Source organism: Silurus aristotelis (assembly GCF_946808225.1).
Source record: "Silurus aristotelis genome assembly, chromosome: 4".
NCBI classification, from domain to species: domain Eukaryota; kingdom Metazoa; phylum Chordata; class Actinopteri; order Siluriformes; family Siluridae; genus Silurus; species Silurus aristotelis.
Genome location: NC_139577.1, coordinates 15,835,206 through 15,856,429, shown reverse-complemented (window position 1 = coordinate 15,856,429; position 21,224 = coordinate 15,835,206). Strand labels below are relative to the sequence as shown.

At 38.4% G+C, this 21,224-nt stretch overlaps 1 protein-coding gene across 1 annotated transcript in view; it reads right to left on the bottom strand.

The window, feature by feature from the left end:
- Window positions 1–21,224, bottom strand: part of lrmda (leucine rich melanocyte differentiation associated) — a 255,668-nt gene that overhangs the window by 21,561 nt on the left and 212,883 nt on the right. The window contains exon 6 of the mRNA XM_083539321.1: window positions 15,633–15,714. Coding sequence (XP_083395447.1) covers window positions 15,633–15,714 — 82 coding nt within the window. The remainder of the gene's footprint in view (window positions 1–15,632; window positions 15,715–21,224) is intronic.

The following is a 21,224-nucleotide window of genomic DNA, read 5'->3' as shown; positions in this document are numbered from 1 at the left end:
TTTTTCTGCTCAACACAGCTGCAGCTTGATTATCTGAGTTATTACACTAGTTCAGTATGGTGTGTTTTTGTGGTTCTTTGCGAACCACACCTCAGTCCTCATGTAAGAGAAAAATGTTTTGAGGTAAACACAAGCCAATCATGTGATTTCCTGCTGAAATCATACAGCCGCGATATTCAGAAGTTTTCATAATTTGATTTGATTCATTTGCAGATATGACTGATACAAAGCACAAAATAGTAATCATATGTAGATGATGTAATAAAACACCAGACTGCGTACAAAGATTAATTCACTATAAGCAGAGGGAAAGTATATAACACAGCAGTCCACAGACAAAATGTTTAAATACATGAGTGCATGTGATCATTCTTATACTGTATAATTAAGTTACTCTGTAGACTTACAACTTTTACATGTAGTGGATTTACATTTACGGCATTTGGCAGACGCCCTTATCTATGCCAACTTACATTTATCTCATCCACACAACTGAGCAGATATAGGGTTAAGACCCTTGCTCAAGAGCTCAGGAGTGGTAGAACGGTGTGGCTTTAAACTCCTGTCTTTTAGATCCAAAGTCTTAACCAAAGTACCTTAACCACTAAGCTACCACCTCCCCAAGATTGCATGTCTTGGGTGGGATATCATGAAACTATTCATAAATGGGGTTTCCCTAATTGTTTTAAAAGCCGAACTATAGCTACATTTGGTCCATTAACAGTTCCCTCACGCACAAGTGCTCAGAAAACAGTTAAATTAACTGAAAAAGTTTACATAGCTTTTAGGTTCTCCTTTGCTAAGATATTTAATGATAGCTGCCTGAATATGAAATAAACATGGATAAAAGAATTAAAAATAAAAATCATTGAGCTTAACTTGAGCTCAGCAAACTAGACTCTAGAAATTAATTAATTTGCAAATAAATCAGCAACTATGAGTATTATAGATACATTTTTTTTTTTACTTTATACAATGGAGAAGCAGAAGATTTAGGACAATCAGAAACATATTGGACATATCATAACCAAATGGCATCTGCAACTGTTGAAACTTTTAAGCAAAGCACTGGTGAAGTCTAATACATTACAATAAAAAAATTAAATACAAATATGTTATAAATTTGTATAGCTGGAATATATATTCATATTTAATCCTCTACAGAGGCTGCAGAGTCGCTGTAAAGCTTTTATAGTGGATAAAAGATGGAACTCCAAATCTGGGTTCTGGACTGTTAGTAAATGTAATCATGATGGATGTGATAGACTTCATGCATCAACGAGCAAAACGGTTCCTCAGTGAATGCCATTTGTGATTACTGTCAAAACGAATACAGCCACCAAAGCATGTAAGTGAATAGTGAACAGTCATGTCAACACATCACAGTGGTCATTTGACTGTAAAAGAAGGAGACGAGATTCACAACACATTGCCCTGAGAGAAAAAAAAAGAAACAAAAAAGTGAGTTCTGCTTCGTGGTAAAAAAAAAAGAAGAAAAAAAAAAAAAGCCTTTTATATCACTTTGTTTAAAAAAAAATAAAAAAAAAATTTGTCATAGTAATAATCGACTATTTTGTGAACTTCGCCATACTGTACTACTTATAATGTAATATGAGAATATGAATTGAGATTAGTTCCTATTCATCCTGCCAGCAGGCAGTGAACATAAACACAAATTTACAAGATTACACGCATGCAAAACATGTGCATGAAGAATAAACCAGACATCAAATCCAACTACGATGATCTTAAGCTCACAAGAAAAACAACACTTAACACAATGACCGCTGCATCAGCTGCTCTGCTACATTCACAAACCAGCCTAATCTCCCCTAAAGCCAAACGTCAATTATCACCCGAGAGCATGGGCTCCCAGCTGTCTTAAATAAAGCACCTGACACTCCCTAGAGTGACACATATCAATACCAATCTGACAGACGAGGCTCCCACCTCAATCGCAGAGGAGACAAACTGCACCTGCCTCACTGTGGGACACGCATCTGCTCTCTGGTTTCCCCTGAAGAAGACACACATACACAGCCACACACACCCACGCACACACACCCACGCATGCACACACACTCACACACACTTTATTTCACTTCTTTTTCTTCTTCTTCCTGTCTCTGCTAAGTGTCCCGTGCTATTTTACGATGCCCATTATTATATTCATTTCAGCTCAGCATCTGAGGTTTGTTGGACTGGTACCTGGGGCTGCTGAGCTCGTTTCTGTACGGTGATTCGACATGACACTCTGACAGAGAACAGCGAGGAATAGGGATGGAAAGAAAAGAACAAGAGCTGTGCTCATGAACTACGAGGCTGTGCCCTGGGTAGAGGTAGGGGTGCCCATCTACACTCAAAGTGCATGGCTAGGAGGCTGGTGTCACTATGATGGAACAGGCGCATCTGATTGGAGTGGATCAATGCTCAGCCTTAATACAAACAGGCAACGCAAAATTTCTTTTAACACACAGCGCCCCACACAGTCATTACCTATCTCTACTGTCACCTCTAAAAGGAATGTTACTCTTTTTTATAATGATCTTTTGTTTTTACAGAAACAGGGTGTTTAAAGTTCTTCCTAAGAAAAATAAACAGACAATATAAGAGACAAAAAACAAAAACAAAACAATAATTAAGGGTTTCAACTGAGCAGTAAAATAAAAAAAAAAAGTATATCAAACAATGTATGTAGAAATCAAGAATCATAAAAACTAAATATATTTAGCTGTGTTTTAAAATCAAACGTTGGATTTGGGTGTCTGATCTCAACAAATAACACCATTTTTTGGTGACTTTAAAGGAGAAGGCTGCTTCAAATCTATTCTTGATACTGCGTACAGAAAGCAAGCCTTCACTGGATCTGGAACAATCTGAAACACATGGGGTCGAACAATCCAGAGCGTATGATGGTGCTAATCCTTTAAGCGCTGTAAAAAAAAAAAGTACAATGTGTCGCTAATTAATTAACTTCTTTTTTCTCTGTTGATCTTGGTACCCAACATAATTTTTTAATTTTTTTTGTTGTTAAAAATAAAAATAATAATAACTAAAAACCCTAAAAGATTTGTGAATGAATTTTCTTCATGCAGTTATACAGTATAATGCTTAGTATGCGGACTGTTAATGTAAAGTAGTCTGATAGGGTAATATATACTGGGGGAAAAGATATATAAAGTTGTGTATCATCTACAATGATTTTGTAAATGATTCAATATATCATCATCGGACCCAGTGACGGCACTAAAAGTTCTCACCGCGGATGCCTGCGTCCTTGACATAAGTCCTCATTTAAAAGTAAGATGTTTATTTATACACACTCTTTTGTCTTGTATTAAAGAATGTTCAGTGGTATCAAACAGCCCTGAAGGCAGCAAAAAGGCCGTACAAAAACGTACATCATTCTCCTCAGAACTGAGCCAAAGATCATTACATACACTATATCACTCACTATACACACTCATCATCACACTCCAGTCCTAAAAATATAACTGTTCACTTACTAATGGCACATAACCACAGCACAGTTCAAGTAATTACTGTAAGGTAGCTACCGTGCCCAGTGCTGGCCTGGATGTTCTTAGCAGGATTCCAATGTCTTAAAAAGAAAAATGTAGCCTATGAAGCAATCATTTGAAATTAGATCACTTTAATGCTATTAAAATGACAACATGGTCCAACTGGAAAGGTTGAGTGGTGATTACAGAAGGTACTTGTGTAAAACAAGCCTGCAGTAAGCATCCATCCACTACGCCAAAAAAGAGAAAGGGAAACTAATATGGACTATAATTGATGACCCCATAAGGCTTCAGCTGAAAGCAGGATCATGATGGTGCAGAATTGTTGGTTCTCTTTAATACCCAGTCACCCTGCCCTCTTCTTAATGGAGACATTTACAGTATGTCTCTTTTCTTTAATTAATATGACTCATCGTGCTTCCATATGCAGTAGGATCAGGCTCAAGAGGAACAACCTGATTAACAGCATAACCAAAGAGCTCAGTGGCCCCTTTGCTTCCACTGACTCATCCCCCCCTCCTCCTCTTCTGACAAGCTCGGACCATCATCAGCGCCCTGCACATCCCCTGACAGGTGGAATAATAACGGTCATACATCACTGCCCCCGAAAAGTCCAATAACCTAAATCTTCACTTGCCTCACAGCCCAGGACTCAATTACTTTATTGACATGTAATCTTCATAAGGGGAGAAATATTGAGCATGTAAGGTCAGTCGGTTATGAAGACATATTATCATATTATCTGCATGGGGGTTGTAGGAGCTAGGACCTGACAAAGCTAATTATAATTGTACATGTTACAGGACAGCACATTATGCACTTGGCTGTATGAGTAAGCCTGTGCTGAGGAGGAGAAAGACAGGGCATGGAATTGCAAATCCACTGGTTGTATGGCATGAGAAATAAATTCTAATATTATTGGAATATACTGCATGTCGGGATTGCTAAATATATGTAAGATTTGCGCTATAGATATATAAACCTTCATCGGTGCTTCCCTGAATGCTCACATACCAGAGAAGCAAGACATCATTTTTTGAACCCAAATAATGCCTCTTCAAGAATTGCTTAAAGTTCAACAGATATCAGTTCTTATTAGTGCAGTGACTTGAATATTTCCAAATGTCACTGTTACTTAGTAAGTCTGGAAGCTCAGCCTGTGGCATTACCCCCCTCCCCTTCTTACCTCTCTTTCAAGGTTACTGTGATATCTTAGACAAAATTACAAAAGCCTAGATTGCACTATGACATACATTTCAGAACATCTCCTAAGCATTCAGGGATGAGATATGTACAGCTTTACAGGGCATCACAGTGCCTTATACTGTATATCACTACATATTATAGTGACAGTCAGTTAGCTTTTATTGGCAATACAATATTTCGAAACAAGCACCAGGTGCATTTTAGGAGAAAAGATATGGCTAGTGGGGAAAAAGCATGGAAAGTAAAGCACTGCCCTGAAACATACTACGAATAGTACAACTGGGTCACTGGCTTTACTTCGTCACTAAAGGAAAAATCCTACTGCGGGACATGTGTGTTCATTTCAATTCATTTCATTTCATGCCATTTTCCTCTTTTATTTGCCGCTTCCTTTCCTGAATCAATTGCACTGCAGCAGTATGTCAGGCTATGCCCAATCGTGAAACAGTTTGCTGGAGGTAATACAATCTCTACAAGCTCCAGAGGGATGGTGGTTAGCATAGACTTAATGATGTCAAGTGCAGAGGCATATTTTAGCTCTTCTCACAGGGCAAGCCTATTTACAATGATATAGACCTTTAGAAATGTTCCATTACTGCCCATTTTCACACTGTTCCCTGTACCATAATCTCGTTTAGTTGTCAGCATTTGGGAAAATAACCACATATGAATGCGGCCATAAAAAAAAGAGAATGCTGTTATTGCTTCACGAAGGGATCCCTGTAAAAAAAAAAAAAAAGATCATTAATAACTTTGCTGCATTCATCTTCGAATTAAATTAATGAAATAAGGACCGGAAAATATTCTATAGCACAAAAATCTTTATTTGAAGAAATACAGCATGAAAGTTAGTCTTTTGTAACATAGATAAATGAAAAATTTGGTCTAAATTGCTATTATCGAAAGGTGTTTGAGGGTTGAAAAATCCTTAAGCTAAAAGGAGGGACTGGTCAAGTTTCTTTGCCGGTTAGATGACCGGAAGCGGAATTCTGAAACCACAACCAAACTAAAGACACAAGATTTCTTTAGGGAATGAAGATAAAGTACTTATTTGAATGTTTGCTGTCTGAAATTAACTGCAATGTCTGACCTCTCTCACTCAGTCAACTCAACACACTTACAGCAAACAACATGTCAGAAATGATCCCATAATCAAAATTCAATGGCAAAATAATGTGTCCAATTACATTAGGATGATATGAAAACATACTTTTTGACAGATTGGTTGGTGATTAAATAAATAAACAAAAAGGATACTAATATTTTGACAATTGTTTGTTGTTATTATTATTATTATTATTATTATTATTATTGTTATCATTATTATTATTATTATTAGTTAACAGCAGTTAAATTAAGGGGAAGTAACGAAGTACAAATACTTTTTCTGGAATCGGCACTTTTTATTTATTTTTTATTTAATTTTTTTTCACTTTTAACTTTTACTCATTATATTTTTACACAAATGTCTGTAATTTCTACTTCTTACATTTTCAAAACCGCCTCGTTTCTTGTTTTCATTTATTAATTTTGGTCAAATGTCAATTTTATTATTTTTTTTACCACGTGCCGATTTCAGCCCATCAACCTATTTCTTTTCATTGCGTGGCTTTTTTCAATTCACTGGTGTATCATTTACTGGCTCTCACACGCCACAGATGTAGGCTAGTTTTACGAAGCTTACAATAAACGTGGCAGAAGGCGACAAGAACTATGGGGGTAATGCGGATGAGACCGAGGGAGTCAGTGATGTAAATATGAGAACAGAGACATTCCTGATCATCATCTTTACTATGCATGTGTTCTATATGGTGGATGTTCAGACTGGTAAATTCAAACGCAAATTCATTTTAATGGCACTAAATTTTATTAACACACTATCAACACAGCACGCATTTCTGTTTGACTATTTTTATAAAAAATATAAATACTGTACATAAATACAAAACTAAATATAAAAGAGGTGAAATTAAAATGTTAGCGCAACATATATTTATTCATGACATCCATTCTGTACTCATTCAGATATAAAATAAATAAATAAACTCCACCGAAAAATATTTTTAACCAGTAAACATTTGTTTTAGTGAGGCGCCAAGTCTCAAATCAGCACGATGACTAGCATGATTCACACAATTACCCTCTGGTGTTTTTTTCCTCATAACGCCGAAAGAACTTACATTTTTGTCATCTCTCTTCACAGACACATTAATAAAACAACCTGAATCTCAGTGAATACTTGCATCACAGACTTAATAAATATATGTGAAGAAAGCTCTAAATGTCTTTAACATAAACCAGTTCACATCGAAAACAAATATTCTCTGATTATGTAATCGGTATGGAAGTTAAAAGAGGTACAGTCTCTCCGGTATCACCTCATTAACCATCCGTGTGGAAACATAGCAAAAGTTCTGATGATTTAAGTAAACCACCATAAATACTTAAAATATTTAATACTTAAAAACTTTTACATTAATATTTTGCCTTTATGCTCTATGTTGAGTTTGGTTTCACTAATAATAAACATACATCCATATTTCTCCATGTCCATATTGCCTAGAGTATTAAAAACATAAAGTATTAATATATGGTACATTTAGAACTAGAAAGAAATGTGCTCTTAAGTTCCCAATCCATTGACAGCCCTAATATTAATGACATTTCGTCCAGTTACCAGCGTGACACTAAAACAGGTAGTAGTAATGGCTACTTCTTTACTTAAGTACATGTCAAAGCCTTTAACTTGAGTAAAAAAGTATAGTCAGTATAGTATAGTATTTACCTGAGTATTTTAAAACATGAGTATCTGTACTTTGTGAAGGATGCGTGTACTTTTGCCACCTCTGATAACTATTACCAAAAGAGACCAACACATTTCAGTACATAGAACAACAAAAGCAATTTGTGGTTGAACATTAGCTAGCAACCTTTCACTCTTTTATAAAGTGTGCCATCATGCACACCAAACGCTAACAAACATTTCCATCATTCCAAGCCTTGAACCCTGTACAGAAATATTGCACCTTCTTTTATAGTATGTGACAGTGAATGCTAAACATCCATTTCCTTGAGCCTGAATTGAATAAATGATGTGCCAGGTCATTAATTTGATCTACATTCGCCCTCATGCTATAGTGCATGTTCAAACATCAGTGTGTTGTGATTGTACAGCAATGTAGAGGTAGTGACAATAAATCAGTGGATTCATCAGTGAGCAAGAAAACAGTTTAGACAACAGTCCAATGGAGCTTGCTATAATTGACAGATGGGCTTTGTCTCTTCCAGTACAATGGCTTCAGTCCACAGATTATGTGGGAATAGATGTAGAGCAGTGGGGAGGAGGTCACATGATCGATGAGGCTGATGTGTCACTTATGGATTTGGACAACAATAGAGTGAGATGTCCTCCTGTTCTTGTTAAATCATGTTTAAGCTGTTTACATTGTGCCAACAATTATCTGTGAAATGTTAAAAAATTAATTTGTAGTGTCATTCTAATAAGTCAAGCACAATGGAAACGCAAAAGCCTCTAGCCAATGTGAGAAATCTAAAGCGGTCCACTGGGCAACAAAATGGGAGGGAAGTTTCTCAGAACATCTTTTCATCTGGTTTAGATGATTAATAAGCCAAATACAGAGATTGTACACAAATAAAAGAGAATGATGGGGCTTGTCACAAAATTAATTGCTGTCATTTGTAATTTAATTGTGGCTTAAATCACATTTGCCCAAACAAATGCTGAAAGGAAAACCTTTCCCAAGTATGAATCATAAAGACTTCCAGCGTGTATCTTCCATGATTCTGAATAACAACGATTTGGCATGTTTTTTTTCTCTTCTAGTGAGGGGAATTTATCTTAATAAACATTTCCACTGGCTCCGTCACATGATCATTATATTGCAATCAGGGCGCATTGTGAACGGATCAGTTTCGCCTTCAGAATGACAAGTTGCTCAACATCTGCCAAAACTGTGTCTTAGCATCTCAGAGAACTGAAGGACCCCTCGACACGAGCAGACTCATCCATATCAACCCACGACAAGAAAGGGAAAGATGAGGAGCCAGCATCGATCCGGTTGTAAAAATATCCAAACCATCTGGCCATTACTTGTCCTGTCATAAATTACAATGATAAAGCCTTGAGCTTCAAAACTATGAAAACCGCACTAACCTGTGCTAAACTCCTGGAATGACTAAACGCACACGTGAAACTCTAGCTTGCGTTTTGTATATCCAGTGCGCACGTCACAAATCATACAGCGATATGAATAATGCTTTGACTGCATTAGCAATCACCTTCTGCGCTGATTAAAAAATGAGCATGGGGTTTCCATTTGCATGATATATTCTTTGTCAGTCTGTCATGACAAGCCAGAAATACCAGGAAGCAGACCAAGGTCCCAGGTACTGTAACTATGTTACTGGAACTGGGCTTGTCACATTGGCAAGACCTCATGTCCTTGTCCATCATGCTGACACATTCTCAGTGTTGCATGAGGTATCACTTAACACGCACATGTATGCTGCTTGTGTTAAAAGATCATGAAGTATTCCAGCCAGGTCTGCTCTGCCATTCTTCTCAAAGGCACACAATATATATAAACCATTTTAGACAGTTCTGAAAGATGAATAAATGATCCATGCAAATATAATAGTCTGTTTATCAAAAGAGAGGAAAGAAATATAGATATGGACATTTCCCTTAAGTCTTATGGCCAAGGTGGTCTGTTAAATGATTTATCTGGGAAGAAGATTAAACATCAGTCAAGCCATTCAGTCATGCCATAGACTGTACAGCATTACATTCCCAATGTGTATTTAGTTCATCTCTAATTTGACTTCGGCATGCCGTATTAATACTTTCTACTGTATATACAACTAATGGCACAGGAAATCATTTAAGCAAAAAAATTATAATAAATACAGCAGGCTGTCTTGTCACTGCCACCTTTCACTTGATAAAAGTTCTTAAAGTCTCTCAGAGACTCAATCTACTACATCAAACAGCAGCACACAAGAGCGAGCGAAAGAGAAATGTGTCAATAACACATCCTTAAAACCCACACAAACAGAATTATTCAGTAAATGCAGTGCCATTCTGTCAGAGTAATGACAGTGTGGAAAGGGAATCCATCTCAAAGTAGAGTTCAGCAGTTGAAGCTTGCAGGAAGTACAGTACTTAAGTCAGCCCTGCTGTTTTAATCTGCGCTCTGAATAGGCCGAGAGGGGAGTGCTGTAGTCTCAGTGACCAAAAAAATTCAATTCCACATCTTCCTGTCTTCCTTTCTCTTATTTTTTCCCCTCCATTTTTCATATATTTGGTGAAGAATGGGCAGACTAGCTTGGCTTCCTTCATTCTTCGCATTAATCTCCATCTCTCGACTAATGGATATTCATGCTCCTGTGCTAGAGGAATCCAAGGAGGCCCACCATATCCCCCCCTAACACAAATCATATTGTCGTATCATCTCAATAGAAGAGACGAAAGAAAAGCTGTCAACACAAATATGTAGGCCAAAACCAGGCTGTTGGCAGGTACTACACAATCCTACAAGCCTGACGTTACTTGACTTAAAGCAAGTGTCTCCCACAGATCAGTTCAAATCATTTTTTTTTTCTTTTTACAAATAATTAATCAGACATGCAGAACACTAAGGATATCTAAAACAGATGTCTGTGAACTACATCAAATGACATAGACTGGGCATTTTTTTCTACGCACGCAACTTTCCAACTGTTATTTTTTTGGCACGGCATCTGAGGAGTCACATATTATAAATCTGCAAGTCCATATAAACTAGCGTGATGGCTATTTCTTTTCTTTTTATATATATATATATATATATATATATATATATCTTTTTATGGGTGCTCATTATTTTTGTACAGTTAAAACTGTAGGTGTATTTTACACAAAGACTTTAATGGGCAGAAAAACACCCTTAAGTCTTAAGAAAAGGATCCTAAACACTTCATCAGTGTCTAAAGTGGAACACTTCTCTGGATGTGGATTGACACAGCACCTCTTCTACATGCAGAATGCTGAACTGAAAACATATGGCTCTAAGAACAAGGACACAAACACAAATATAAAATTTATTTCAGGCATGAGCAAAATATTATAAAGTATAAATCCCACTTTATTCCACATGACTGTAATCTGGAATGACAGCGCTATAGCACCATAAGGCAAAATGTAAAGCAAATAAATGACTATTGAAAGCAGATTGTTTTACTTGTGCCTTAAAATCCACTGAGAAACATAAATCAAAATAAATCGAAAACAGTATATTTACCCTAACCAATGATGTAATCAGGAGTTTGACTTTTTTCAGACATGCCCCATCCTCTGACAGTCGAGTCATACATGTAGACACGGAACAGTTCTACTCAAATAACCTAGCATGCAGGCTAAACTGTCAAAATGCAATTTAAGTAAGAAATCAGGAGTAAAACACACTAAGAGACTAAGTAAATGCGGGCAGGAACGGTGGTTTTATTAAACCCGACAAGTGATTGGGTAAGACTGACTGGAAATAGTACACTGGTGTGCTGTATAGGGGAGCAGCTGCTTTAAAGCATCATGCAAGCAGAAAACAGCAGGTAGCACAATAATGTCTACTGGGCTCTTTAACAGAGTAGATGAGCACCTCATTAACAAAGTTCCTGCTGACTGTGAACTATCACTTTGTCATTCTTAAACCGCACTTAGTTTAGGTTTAAGCAGGCTACACCACAGTTCACAGAAGTCCACAATCCAAACTAGGCAAGTTTAAGTAGTCCAAAGCCTATATCAGAAAAGCTTGATAGCCAGTTCTTCGAATAATTATGTAAAAGAAACTAGATATTTTACAGCACATATACAGGTCTCAGTGAATGAGATATGACAAATGCTCACACAACCTTCATTTAAAAATACAAGGCTTTTTGTCATTGTCTCTGGTCATCACTCACATAATTAGCAAAAGAAAATTAGTGTTGTTTTGTTGCTCAGAGCCATTTGTCAATGATTATTTTTAAATTAGTAATACATGACAATCCAGCAATAAATGGCACACTTTTTGTTATTCCTGTTATCACTTATGTTATAGCAGCTGTAAACAGTCATTTCTTTACCAGCCTCTATTTTTGCTCTCTTTTGAAACCCTAACCCTTACAGAGAAACCCAATAAGTGCAAACTGCTCTGTTCTGAAGATCTCTGCATGCTGGAAAACTCCTTCTATACATTTAAAGTAAACCTATTCTAATAGAAAACCTTACAATAGCAACAAAAGAATGAATTTTTTATTATACAATTTCAATGGCCTTTTAAATTGCTACTGTCAGAGCCTCTGTTTAAAACCTTCTAACCAGTTACAATTGAGAATTTAACAGCGCTGTGGTATAAAATGTCATAAAATATAAATGCACACGTTACAGAAGCAGGGGAAGACAATAGATAAGGCGCAGATGTGTGATAAAGCTCAGGGCCACTACATATCTGTCAGGTTGTTATAAAAATATTATATCAGTCACACTAAGCAGATCTATTTCAGTTACACAAAGGTTTTAGCGGTGCATTTGCGTCTCAGTGACGATGTGTCAAACAGAAGATTTTTGCTCACTAGCAGCAGATTTGGGCCTGGGTAAATGAGTCACTCACAGTTGCCAGATGTAAGTTAATGGAGGATAGGGGACTAGCAGCAGGTGTAAATCTCCCCCTGTCCTGCTGAGCTTTAAAAGTCAGTGCTTAGCACCCACAGCTCCGTCATCTGGCCTCTCCCAGCCTTCACGACAGCCCATTTGTCATCATTTTCATTTCATTTTTGGCAAAAAAAAAAGAAGAAATGTTCTAATGGAGTGTTTTGAACGGTCCCAGATGTTTGTTTATTTGTTGTGCTGCAACTGCAAAACAATTTATTCTTCACACACAGTCTCATTTCGAGAGGCTGAATATCAGCTGTGCCGTAATGAAAGCAAACTGCAGGTGGGGGGAAAAAAAAAGTACAGAGTCCCCAAGGTGTCTTCTGTTCGGATATTCTTTTAGCAAAGGCCTCCTGTCTGGAGGGATTTGAAGAACAGTTGTGAGCCATTTAAAATACAGACATTCATTACAACTGCACTTGGCCTACAATACCAAAATTTAAATGCACTTTAAACTGATATATGTAGGAGAACAGTTTCCCTCTCCGGTGAATGTTCACTGGTTTACTCACAGAGGAGAGAATAAATGTTCATGAGGTATGATACGAGTTGTGGGGTAGCATTTATTGCTTTCAGATGTCAAAATGTATGTGGGAGAAATTTGGTCGTTTCTAGTGATATTTATGGAGGACCAGAGTAGATTTTAACTATGACTATTTATGAATAGCCGTTTCTAAATCTACTTCCACCCTTTTAACTATATTTAATTGTATAACTACATATATTTCATTATATGACTGAAATGTATTAAGAACTAGATTGTGATTTAAATACATAGTGGGTTCTGCAAAGGTGCTTGGTCTTAAATCTGAGAGGATTCTGGAGAAAAATCTTGGTCTCTAGGTTGGTTTAAAGCTGGTTGGAGCTGACAGCAATGCTACTTCCTGTGGCTATGCTGCCGTACTCCAGAGCCTGCCATCCTCGGTGTCACACCTAGCCTGCCTCATGGCCTCTCTGCCTCACTTTCCCTCGCTATCCTTTTCCCTCCACTGAGCCTCTCCTGTCTCCTCACTGTTTGTCCATTCCCCAATTGTAGCTCAACATAAGAGACAAGGGTCTCATTTCCCAATAGCCAAGACTTCCTTTAGTCCTTTACGCTGTGTGTCAGCATGGTCTGCACACAGCCCATCCCCTCTCTCCCATCTCAAGGACTTGTACCTAACCTGATTACCTGTGGCACATTGGCTCTTGGGGCTTTGGCACAGGTGACATTAATTGTTGCAATATTGAGAAACAGCAGAAAGGCTTTCTGTTCAAGACAGCTTGCTGTCACACATGCCTCTAATTCTGCCGGCCACTGCAATGCAGCATCTAACATACAACGGGCCTGACAGGACCGGCAACATACCTTTGGGCAAAGCATAAGCACTATTACCATTCTGTCCTATACAGATAGACGCGATAAATAACTGCATAATTGCATCATGTGATGGTTCACAATGAGTTATTGCCAATGCATACAAATAGCTTGCTTCCTCCTGACACGTCCTGGAGGTGAACTGCATCTTTTAGTGTCAGGGATTTTCTATTAAAGCTTTTTTTTCCCCCTCCAAGGCACAGCCAAAGTTCAAATAAAGAGTTACTGTGTTAGACCTGATGCATTAAGCAAATAGAATAGGCAATAAGTCAAGATAAATAAAAATGGTGTGATAACGGGGAAAGAATAAAAGGAGGCGAAGGACAAAGATGAGGGCTTGTGTTATCTAACACTGCAGTACAGTATCGTAAAAATAACGAATGGAGAGTGTCAGCGCAGTGAAATCTAAGAGGGAGAAAAAATATTTCATATGTCAGCTCTGCTCACCTTTTAATGGACTATTTTCAAGCAACATGATTTTGACAAAGCACTGGGCTTTCCTCTACATCACTTGAGAGGTGAGGGTCAGCCTTTGTGAAATAGATCTGTCCTTGGTGGGGGGTGGAGAGGCTCTTCGTTGACCTCACATGAAAGCAAAAGTGGCAGCACCATGGCCGCACTGTGAAAACACAGTAGTCTGCATCGCATGGACAAAAGAACATGATAAATGTTTCCCGCATAAAAAAACCCTCTCCGCCCCCTCTCCTAAAGTTCAGCATGTCAAAAGCAGGTCTCCTGCAGAGTCCCAGTCTAATGATACAAAACCACTGGATGAATGTAATATCTCACAACTGGTTTATGGTAACATTTGTGTCTTTTGATAAAGTTTCGGAAACCAGAGTGCTTCATTGTTAGATGAGATTTAAGTCACGCCTTCGTTTCAACTTTATGCTCAGCAACAAAATCCACAAATAATAAAACTTATATGCAAAAAAAAAGAAAAGAAAAAATAATAGGCAAGGATTCTCTATTTAGGTACAGAACTCTGGTTTAAAATTAATATTTCAACTTTAAATAAAAAAGAGTGAAATACATTCTCCTGCATGTTAGAGAAAAGTCTATTTAAACTTTTGCATTATTATTAAAATGCTGTCATTATGATTTTAAAATGAATGCTTATATGTCATTCTTAGCTAGTTAGCTCATAACGAGCTTTGTAGATTTCTGAAACTTTTGAAGCAATATTGTCATGCAATAACAACAAAGGACATAAATCGTTTAATTGCTCGGGTCCTTAGCAACATAACAAGCCAAGTAATAATAAAAATTAGCCGGTTATGCAAATATACTTAAACCTGCCATAACCTGTGCATAACGCGCGCGTTATTTATTCAGATGTGGCCATTATTCTGAATCAATTTTACATGTTGCAATAAAATAATAAACTATGTAATAGAAGATCTAAATAAGGTTACTGCATGTATGGACACAATTTTTACATTTGATACTCACTGTTTGCTCAATGCATTTTTTTTTTTTACATTAAAAAAGAAACTTTTGCAAGACCATGATCATGTGAGCACCCAAGTACAGGACATACATTTGCTAGCAATCTAATTGTCCAGAATCTTATGCTTAAAATGAAACTGTGGATGTTTTCAATGATAATATTATCTTTTCCTTTTTATTAAACTGTGATTAAATGTAAATATTTGAATATGTGGCTTATTTGTTCTGTCTATTTATTTCTGTTTTTTTTTCTTAATGTTCGATTACACTTAAAGAAAGTATATTTGAATATTATATCATATTTATATGATAAATCATAGATCTCATCTCTCACACTCAGTAATAAGTGTTCAATACTTTTAACTAAAATGTTTCTATAAACATCTGTGAGAAGTGTAGCTTACAAGCTTACCTTTAGGGTTTTTGGAATCTTTGGACCTGGGTAGAGGAGTATACGGCAAAGGAGAGGTGTCTGATCTGCAATCACTACGAGCCTACAAAATAAACAGAGAAAACATGAACTCGATTTGTCGATGGAGTCCACAATATAGCACCTGTGCTGATTTGCATTGCAGTCTGAGTGGATTTATTAGCTCAGATAGACAGGAGAAATGTACATTATTGATTTCTAAGCTGTGAATGCATTGATCCTAATTGAGTCCTAAATGAAAAGTACTCATTTGTCATCAGCAATCAGGAGCATTCATCCAGACTGATGGCATGAAAGGCAAATGGAGAGTAGAAGAGAGAGAGAGAGAGAGAGAGAGAGAGAGAGAGAGAGAGAGAGAGAGAGAGAGAGAGAGAGAGAGAGAGAGAGAGAGAGAGAGAAGAGAGAGAGAGAGAGAGAGAGACACAAAGGGAACGATAGACAGAAAATATAAATCATGGGGTGGGGTAAGGGAGAAAAGCTTCATTGCCATGACTGATTGCCCAAGTGCCATAAATTTTCAGAGTGTGGTGGAAAGGTAATGTTGGGAGCAGCACTCCTGCTTTTATCAGGCTGCTGGACAGCTTTCATTATCTGGCATGAGAGGAGGGGAGAGAGGAGGTGAATAGGAACCCTGCCTTTGATGATCTCTTTCCTTCTTGTTTGAAAGAGGACGAGGGAAAGGCCCCCACTAGCACTCAGTCAAAGAGGATGGTGCAGGTCAGCCCGGGGTCAGTGTGTCGCTTACTCTCCAACTCCCTCATGACCAACACACTGCTGTGTGCTGCCAAGCCAACAGGTGGCATGACACTTCTACTGCCTGACAACAGTTTGTCATCCTTTATACTCCGGAGGCCTTGCTAAACAAATATGGTCCACTATTTATTCTTTTCTGAGTACTGTTAGTCACTGAGAAGCCCTAGTTAGTCTGCAAGCACTAGGAGTAAGGCAACCAGCAACCTAAACACACTTGCACAAATGATTCGGGGTGTACTTAATCACAGAGTAACACTGACAAACTGACTCTACAGTGGTCTATGCGCAGATTTTTCCCTATACTTTGCCAGTAACTGTTATGTCTAAATTATTGTCCTTTTTTTATGTAAATGCAATTAATTCTGCAAAAAAATTTAAAAAATTCATATTCAGTTAAAAATGCACTGATAAATGACACACTGATAACTGACATGATGTAAAAAAAAAAAAAAAACATAAAGAACATGATCCATGCATGCAAGTCCTTATCATTAGGCCTACATTTAAGAATCATCACTTCACGCATCCAGCTATTAATTATCACCACACTTGTGCAAGTCAGATGGTGTGAGGTAGCCACGGCTTTCGAGCATGTCAGCACTTTCCTTGTTACCAGTTTCAATCTCCTCCAGCCATTTGGCTTTAATATCCTAAAGCAGCACTCAGTGAGGGAACGTCAGTCTGCCCTGACTAATTTCCTCTGGGCCTGACAGATCAGAGGCCTTCTCCACCAAACTGCCCTCTCCCAACCATAAAGCCCCTCGTAATCCTGCTGCTTGTCTACAATTAATCTTCCCAGTTGCCACATTATTAACACCACCACCCACAGGCAGGGTCTGGCTCTGCCCCACTGGACACGGTGCACCCCCTCCTCGCCTCAGTGGCCAGGGACGTCAATCACATGCCGTGCGCAAAAGTCGCCTGCTGTCGACATCAGAGATCCCTCCAGTCAGCGCAAAGCACCCCCCCTCCCAAATGCTGGCCAAGTCCACTGATCACACACCCACACCCTTGAAGAAGATTAATCAGAGCCCTCCCTCCTACTTCCTCCCCTCCCCATCTCCTCCTCTCTTTCTCTTTATTCAATGAGGCATCCTCGCGATGAGAAAAGGGGCCTGGCTCATAATGGGAATCCCTGCGTAACAAAGTTAGAGGAAAACTCAATTTGAATGCCAGCTGTTATCTGGCCCCCTTTTTCCTGAGCTGCTTAAAGAGCAGGCGGACAAGAGCTCGGCTTTGATCAGTACCCTTAAGATTTTACACAAACATAATCACAAGCCGAGGGGTCGCTCCAGGCACCAGGAATTCATTCATTCCTCGGGCTTAGAGAACACACAGGCAGTTTAAGGGCCTTCGCCGTTCACTGAGCCGTTTATCTTTATTTGCTTTTAAAAGATATGCATCAGCCTTTTACTAACTCTCACTAGTTACAACTTTTCTGTTTGGACTGGCCATTTAATGATGGCTGATAGCGACATGAATTAATATAATGTGCTCATGAAAGGTACACTGAGGAAACGTATGAGCTGATCCCAAAGGGAAACATGAAACAAGGATCACAATGAGAATAAACACTGTCACATGAAGCTTGCTCCTGATGGACTGCGGATAAAAAAGGCTTCAAAAGCAGATTTAGGGCTGGAACTTGTATACTCTTTCACTCATCTCTCTGTCCGAGCAAATCTCCATCCCAGAACACAGAGAACTGGAGCAGACTGCTTCTGATCTATCTGTGAACCATAGGAACGCAGCAGGTAAACCCATGGAAAAGCCAATAAATATAGACGTATATTCTGAAAATGAAAAGGCTGTATTGATTCGGCTTCTCACAAGAACATAAGCGGCTTTACCGTTGGAATAGGTATTACATCTGATTTTGATGCTGTTTACACCGATCAAGCACATTCTACACCCCCACTCCGACAAACGCTACACACACACACACACACACACACACACACACACACACACACACACACACACACACACACACTATTCTTTCTATTACAATTAATATTAATTATTAATACATTTATACATAATCTAAATAAACAGCCATGGTTAAAACTGTCCAGTCCCCATCAACATAAAAAAGCACACACACACACACAGACACAGACACACACACACACACACACACACACACACACACACACACACACACACACACACACACACACACACACACACACACACACACAGTGACCATGCAGTTAGACAACACAGCAAAGCTGCATATGGCTGTACATGTAATGGTCAGTTGGGGGCGCTGCAGTGTAAAGTATATAAGCGTCTTCATTGCCACTCTTGCTAGTAAGCGTAGGTTCTCCAGGCCATGGGCATATGCTGCTTGCTCAATCATTATTGTCTTTATACACTGAGTAATCACAGCAGTTTATGATAATGCAGTCGAAATTTACAAGCTGGGGAAAGAAGGAATCACGAATAATGGCATTAACAGAGAAAGCCACAGCACCCCTCGTCCCACTGGGAGCTTTGCTATCACAGGCAGGACTCCTTGCTGAAAATGTCACAGTGAAATATGACTCTGTTGCTGGATTATACATCATGCTCACACTCTCTCCCTCCTTTGGTCGTTTGCCCAACACAAACACAGTAAATGCTGCTAAATCCTAAGTCGTTCAAGATTACCATCTCCAAAACAGATCTACTTCAGTATGGGAAGGTGAAAAGGAAGCAGTCTGTTTTTGCTAAACTTGAGCACCTTTTTAAAAAAAAAAAAAAAAAAAAACTATTTTCTTTATTTGAGTTTATTTTTGCATAAACAGCAGGCTCCAAAGCTAGACAGACTCCCCTTAAGCGCACAGGGTCGAACATCCTCAGTGATTTTAGCTCAACTTATCCTCACAAAAGTGATCAGGGCTACAATCTAATCACACACACACACACACACACACACACACACACACACACACACACACACACACACACACACACACACACACACACACATTAAGAGAAAGAGTGAGGGAAGGAGGAAGGAGCAGAGATCAGTGTAAACACCAGTACTTTTTATCTCCTTATACATCTGGACAAGTAGACAAAGTGCTAAAACGAAATAAATGTGGCCTGACAGCCACTTCAAAGAGTTCAGCCAGGGGCTTACTGCTACTTAAGGCATAGGAATGTTGTTGCTAAGCATCAGACTACAACCTATCAGGCCCTACAGAAGGGCCTGGTTTCCCTTTAAGAGGCAGAGTGGGAAAGCAAGAGAGCGAGATAGAGAAAGGGGAGGGGGGCAGAAGGAGAAAGCGAGAAAGAGTGGAAACTCGACAGTAAGGGGAGGCTGGGGATTCAAGGAGAATTTGTAGCTTAAAGCCATTGTTAGAAGAAACAAGCTTTCTGCTTTGTTTTCTCCTGACACCATTTCGGCTTTTTGTGCTTGCAAAAGACATGTAGAAAAATGTCTTTTGATATGTTTTCTCTTCGGGTTTTTATCAAAAATATATCTTCTGTGGGCACAAAACTTTGCCTGTCTTTCTCGTAACACTTGCAGAGTTCTCTGATGATCTGAAGATCAGAGAAAAGTAAACTTATATGAGCGTTTGAGTCAACAGCAAATGTTATTTTGACAGCTATTTTTTAATATATTTCGCCTTCATTTGCACACTGAAAAAATGGCGGCTTGGCTATTGACCTGACTGTGCTGTGACTCTGAGCGAAATCCATTCAACCAGACTTATATTTGCACTAATATTCACCCATTTTACTAAATAAGGAATTTTGTACTTTATTATTTATCTCGACTCTTAGTAGAGTTCAACCAACAGACCAAAAGGTAGGACTTAATGAGAAGATGGAAAATGCTGATGCCTGGAAGAGAAAAGAGTTTCCCCACAGCACTGCAGCACTTACTTCACTAAAGCCGGTGAAATTTTAAAAGTTTGACATCTGTATCTCAAATAGGGTTTGGTAATGTTTTTTTAGTTGTGTGTAACAAAAGCACAATTTCTATGTTCTTAGCTAATGCACTGGTGTCCCCACCCTTTCAGTGTGCTTTGGTGGCAGTATTGTGTGACTGGCAGTGAGTGTGCTTTTAATGATTGACCAGTTCTGCTTCAATGAGTTTGTGCAAAGCAAATGGATCATATGATCAGAGATCACAAGCCAGAAAGTTGGCCCCAGCGATTACCACAACCACTTCTGTGTTAGACAACCTAAGTTTAAGCACAACAGAAAGTTAATGGTCCATATCGTCCAACTCGGTTTTTAGGGGTTGAATTCTAAAGAGCAAGCTGACCTTTTATAGCTTTGGACTTTGAAAATTTGCCTGTAGTCATTTCAACACTGCCTGCGAAGGTGTATTAAATAAAGTAAAGTAAATAAATTCACAGAAATAACGCAGGTTAGGTGTGTGTGTGCTGAAGGGTCCGAAGTCAAAATTAAGGCTCGTATTCATTTATTTTATCCATAAACAACATGAAAGCATTACGGGAAACTTTAAACCAAAACCCTTTTAAAAAAGCTGAAGGATTTTGCGAGTGACCAGGTTTGATTTGTCATTTGGGTTAAGTTTTAGCTCTGAGCAACCCTGTTATATATTCACTACTCCTGCACTCTGGGCACAAGTAGAATACCGATATAAACAAGATAGCAGTCTGCCTTAAGGGCTAAAGTACTAGAAGAACTTCAAGGTACATTAAGCTTGTCTATATCAGATATATACTGCACACAGACTAACCTGTCTTTAAAATAAACTATGAGTTTTGGCTGCAGATGATTGACAGAAAGCTAATCAGACATACATAAAGCAGGCCAAGAAATAATTCTTTATCACATTAACATTAAAAGCCCCCTCTC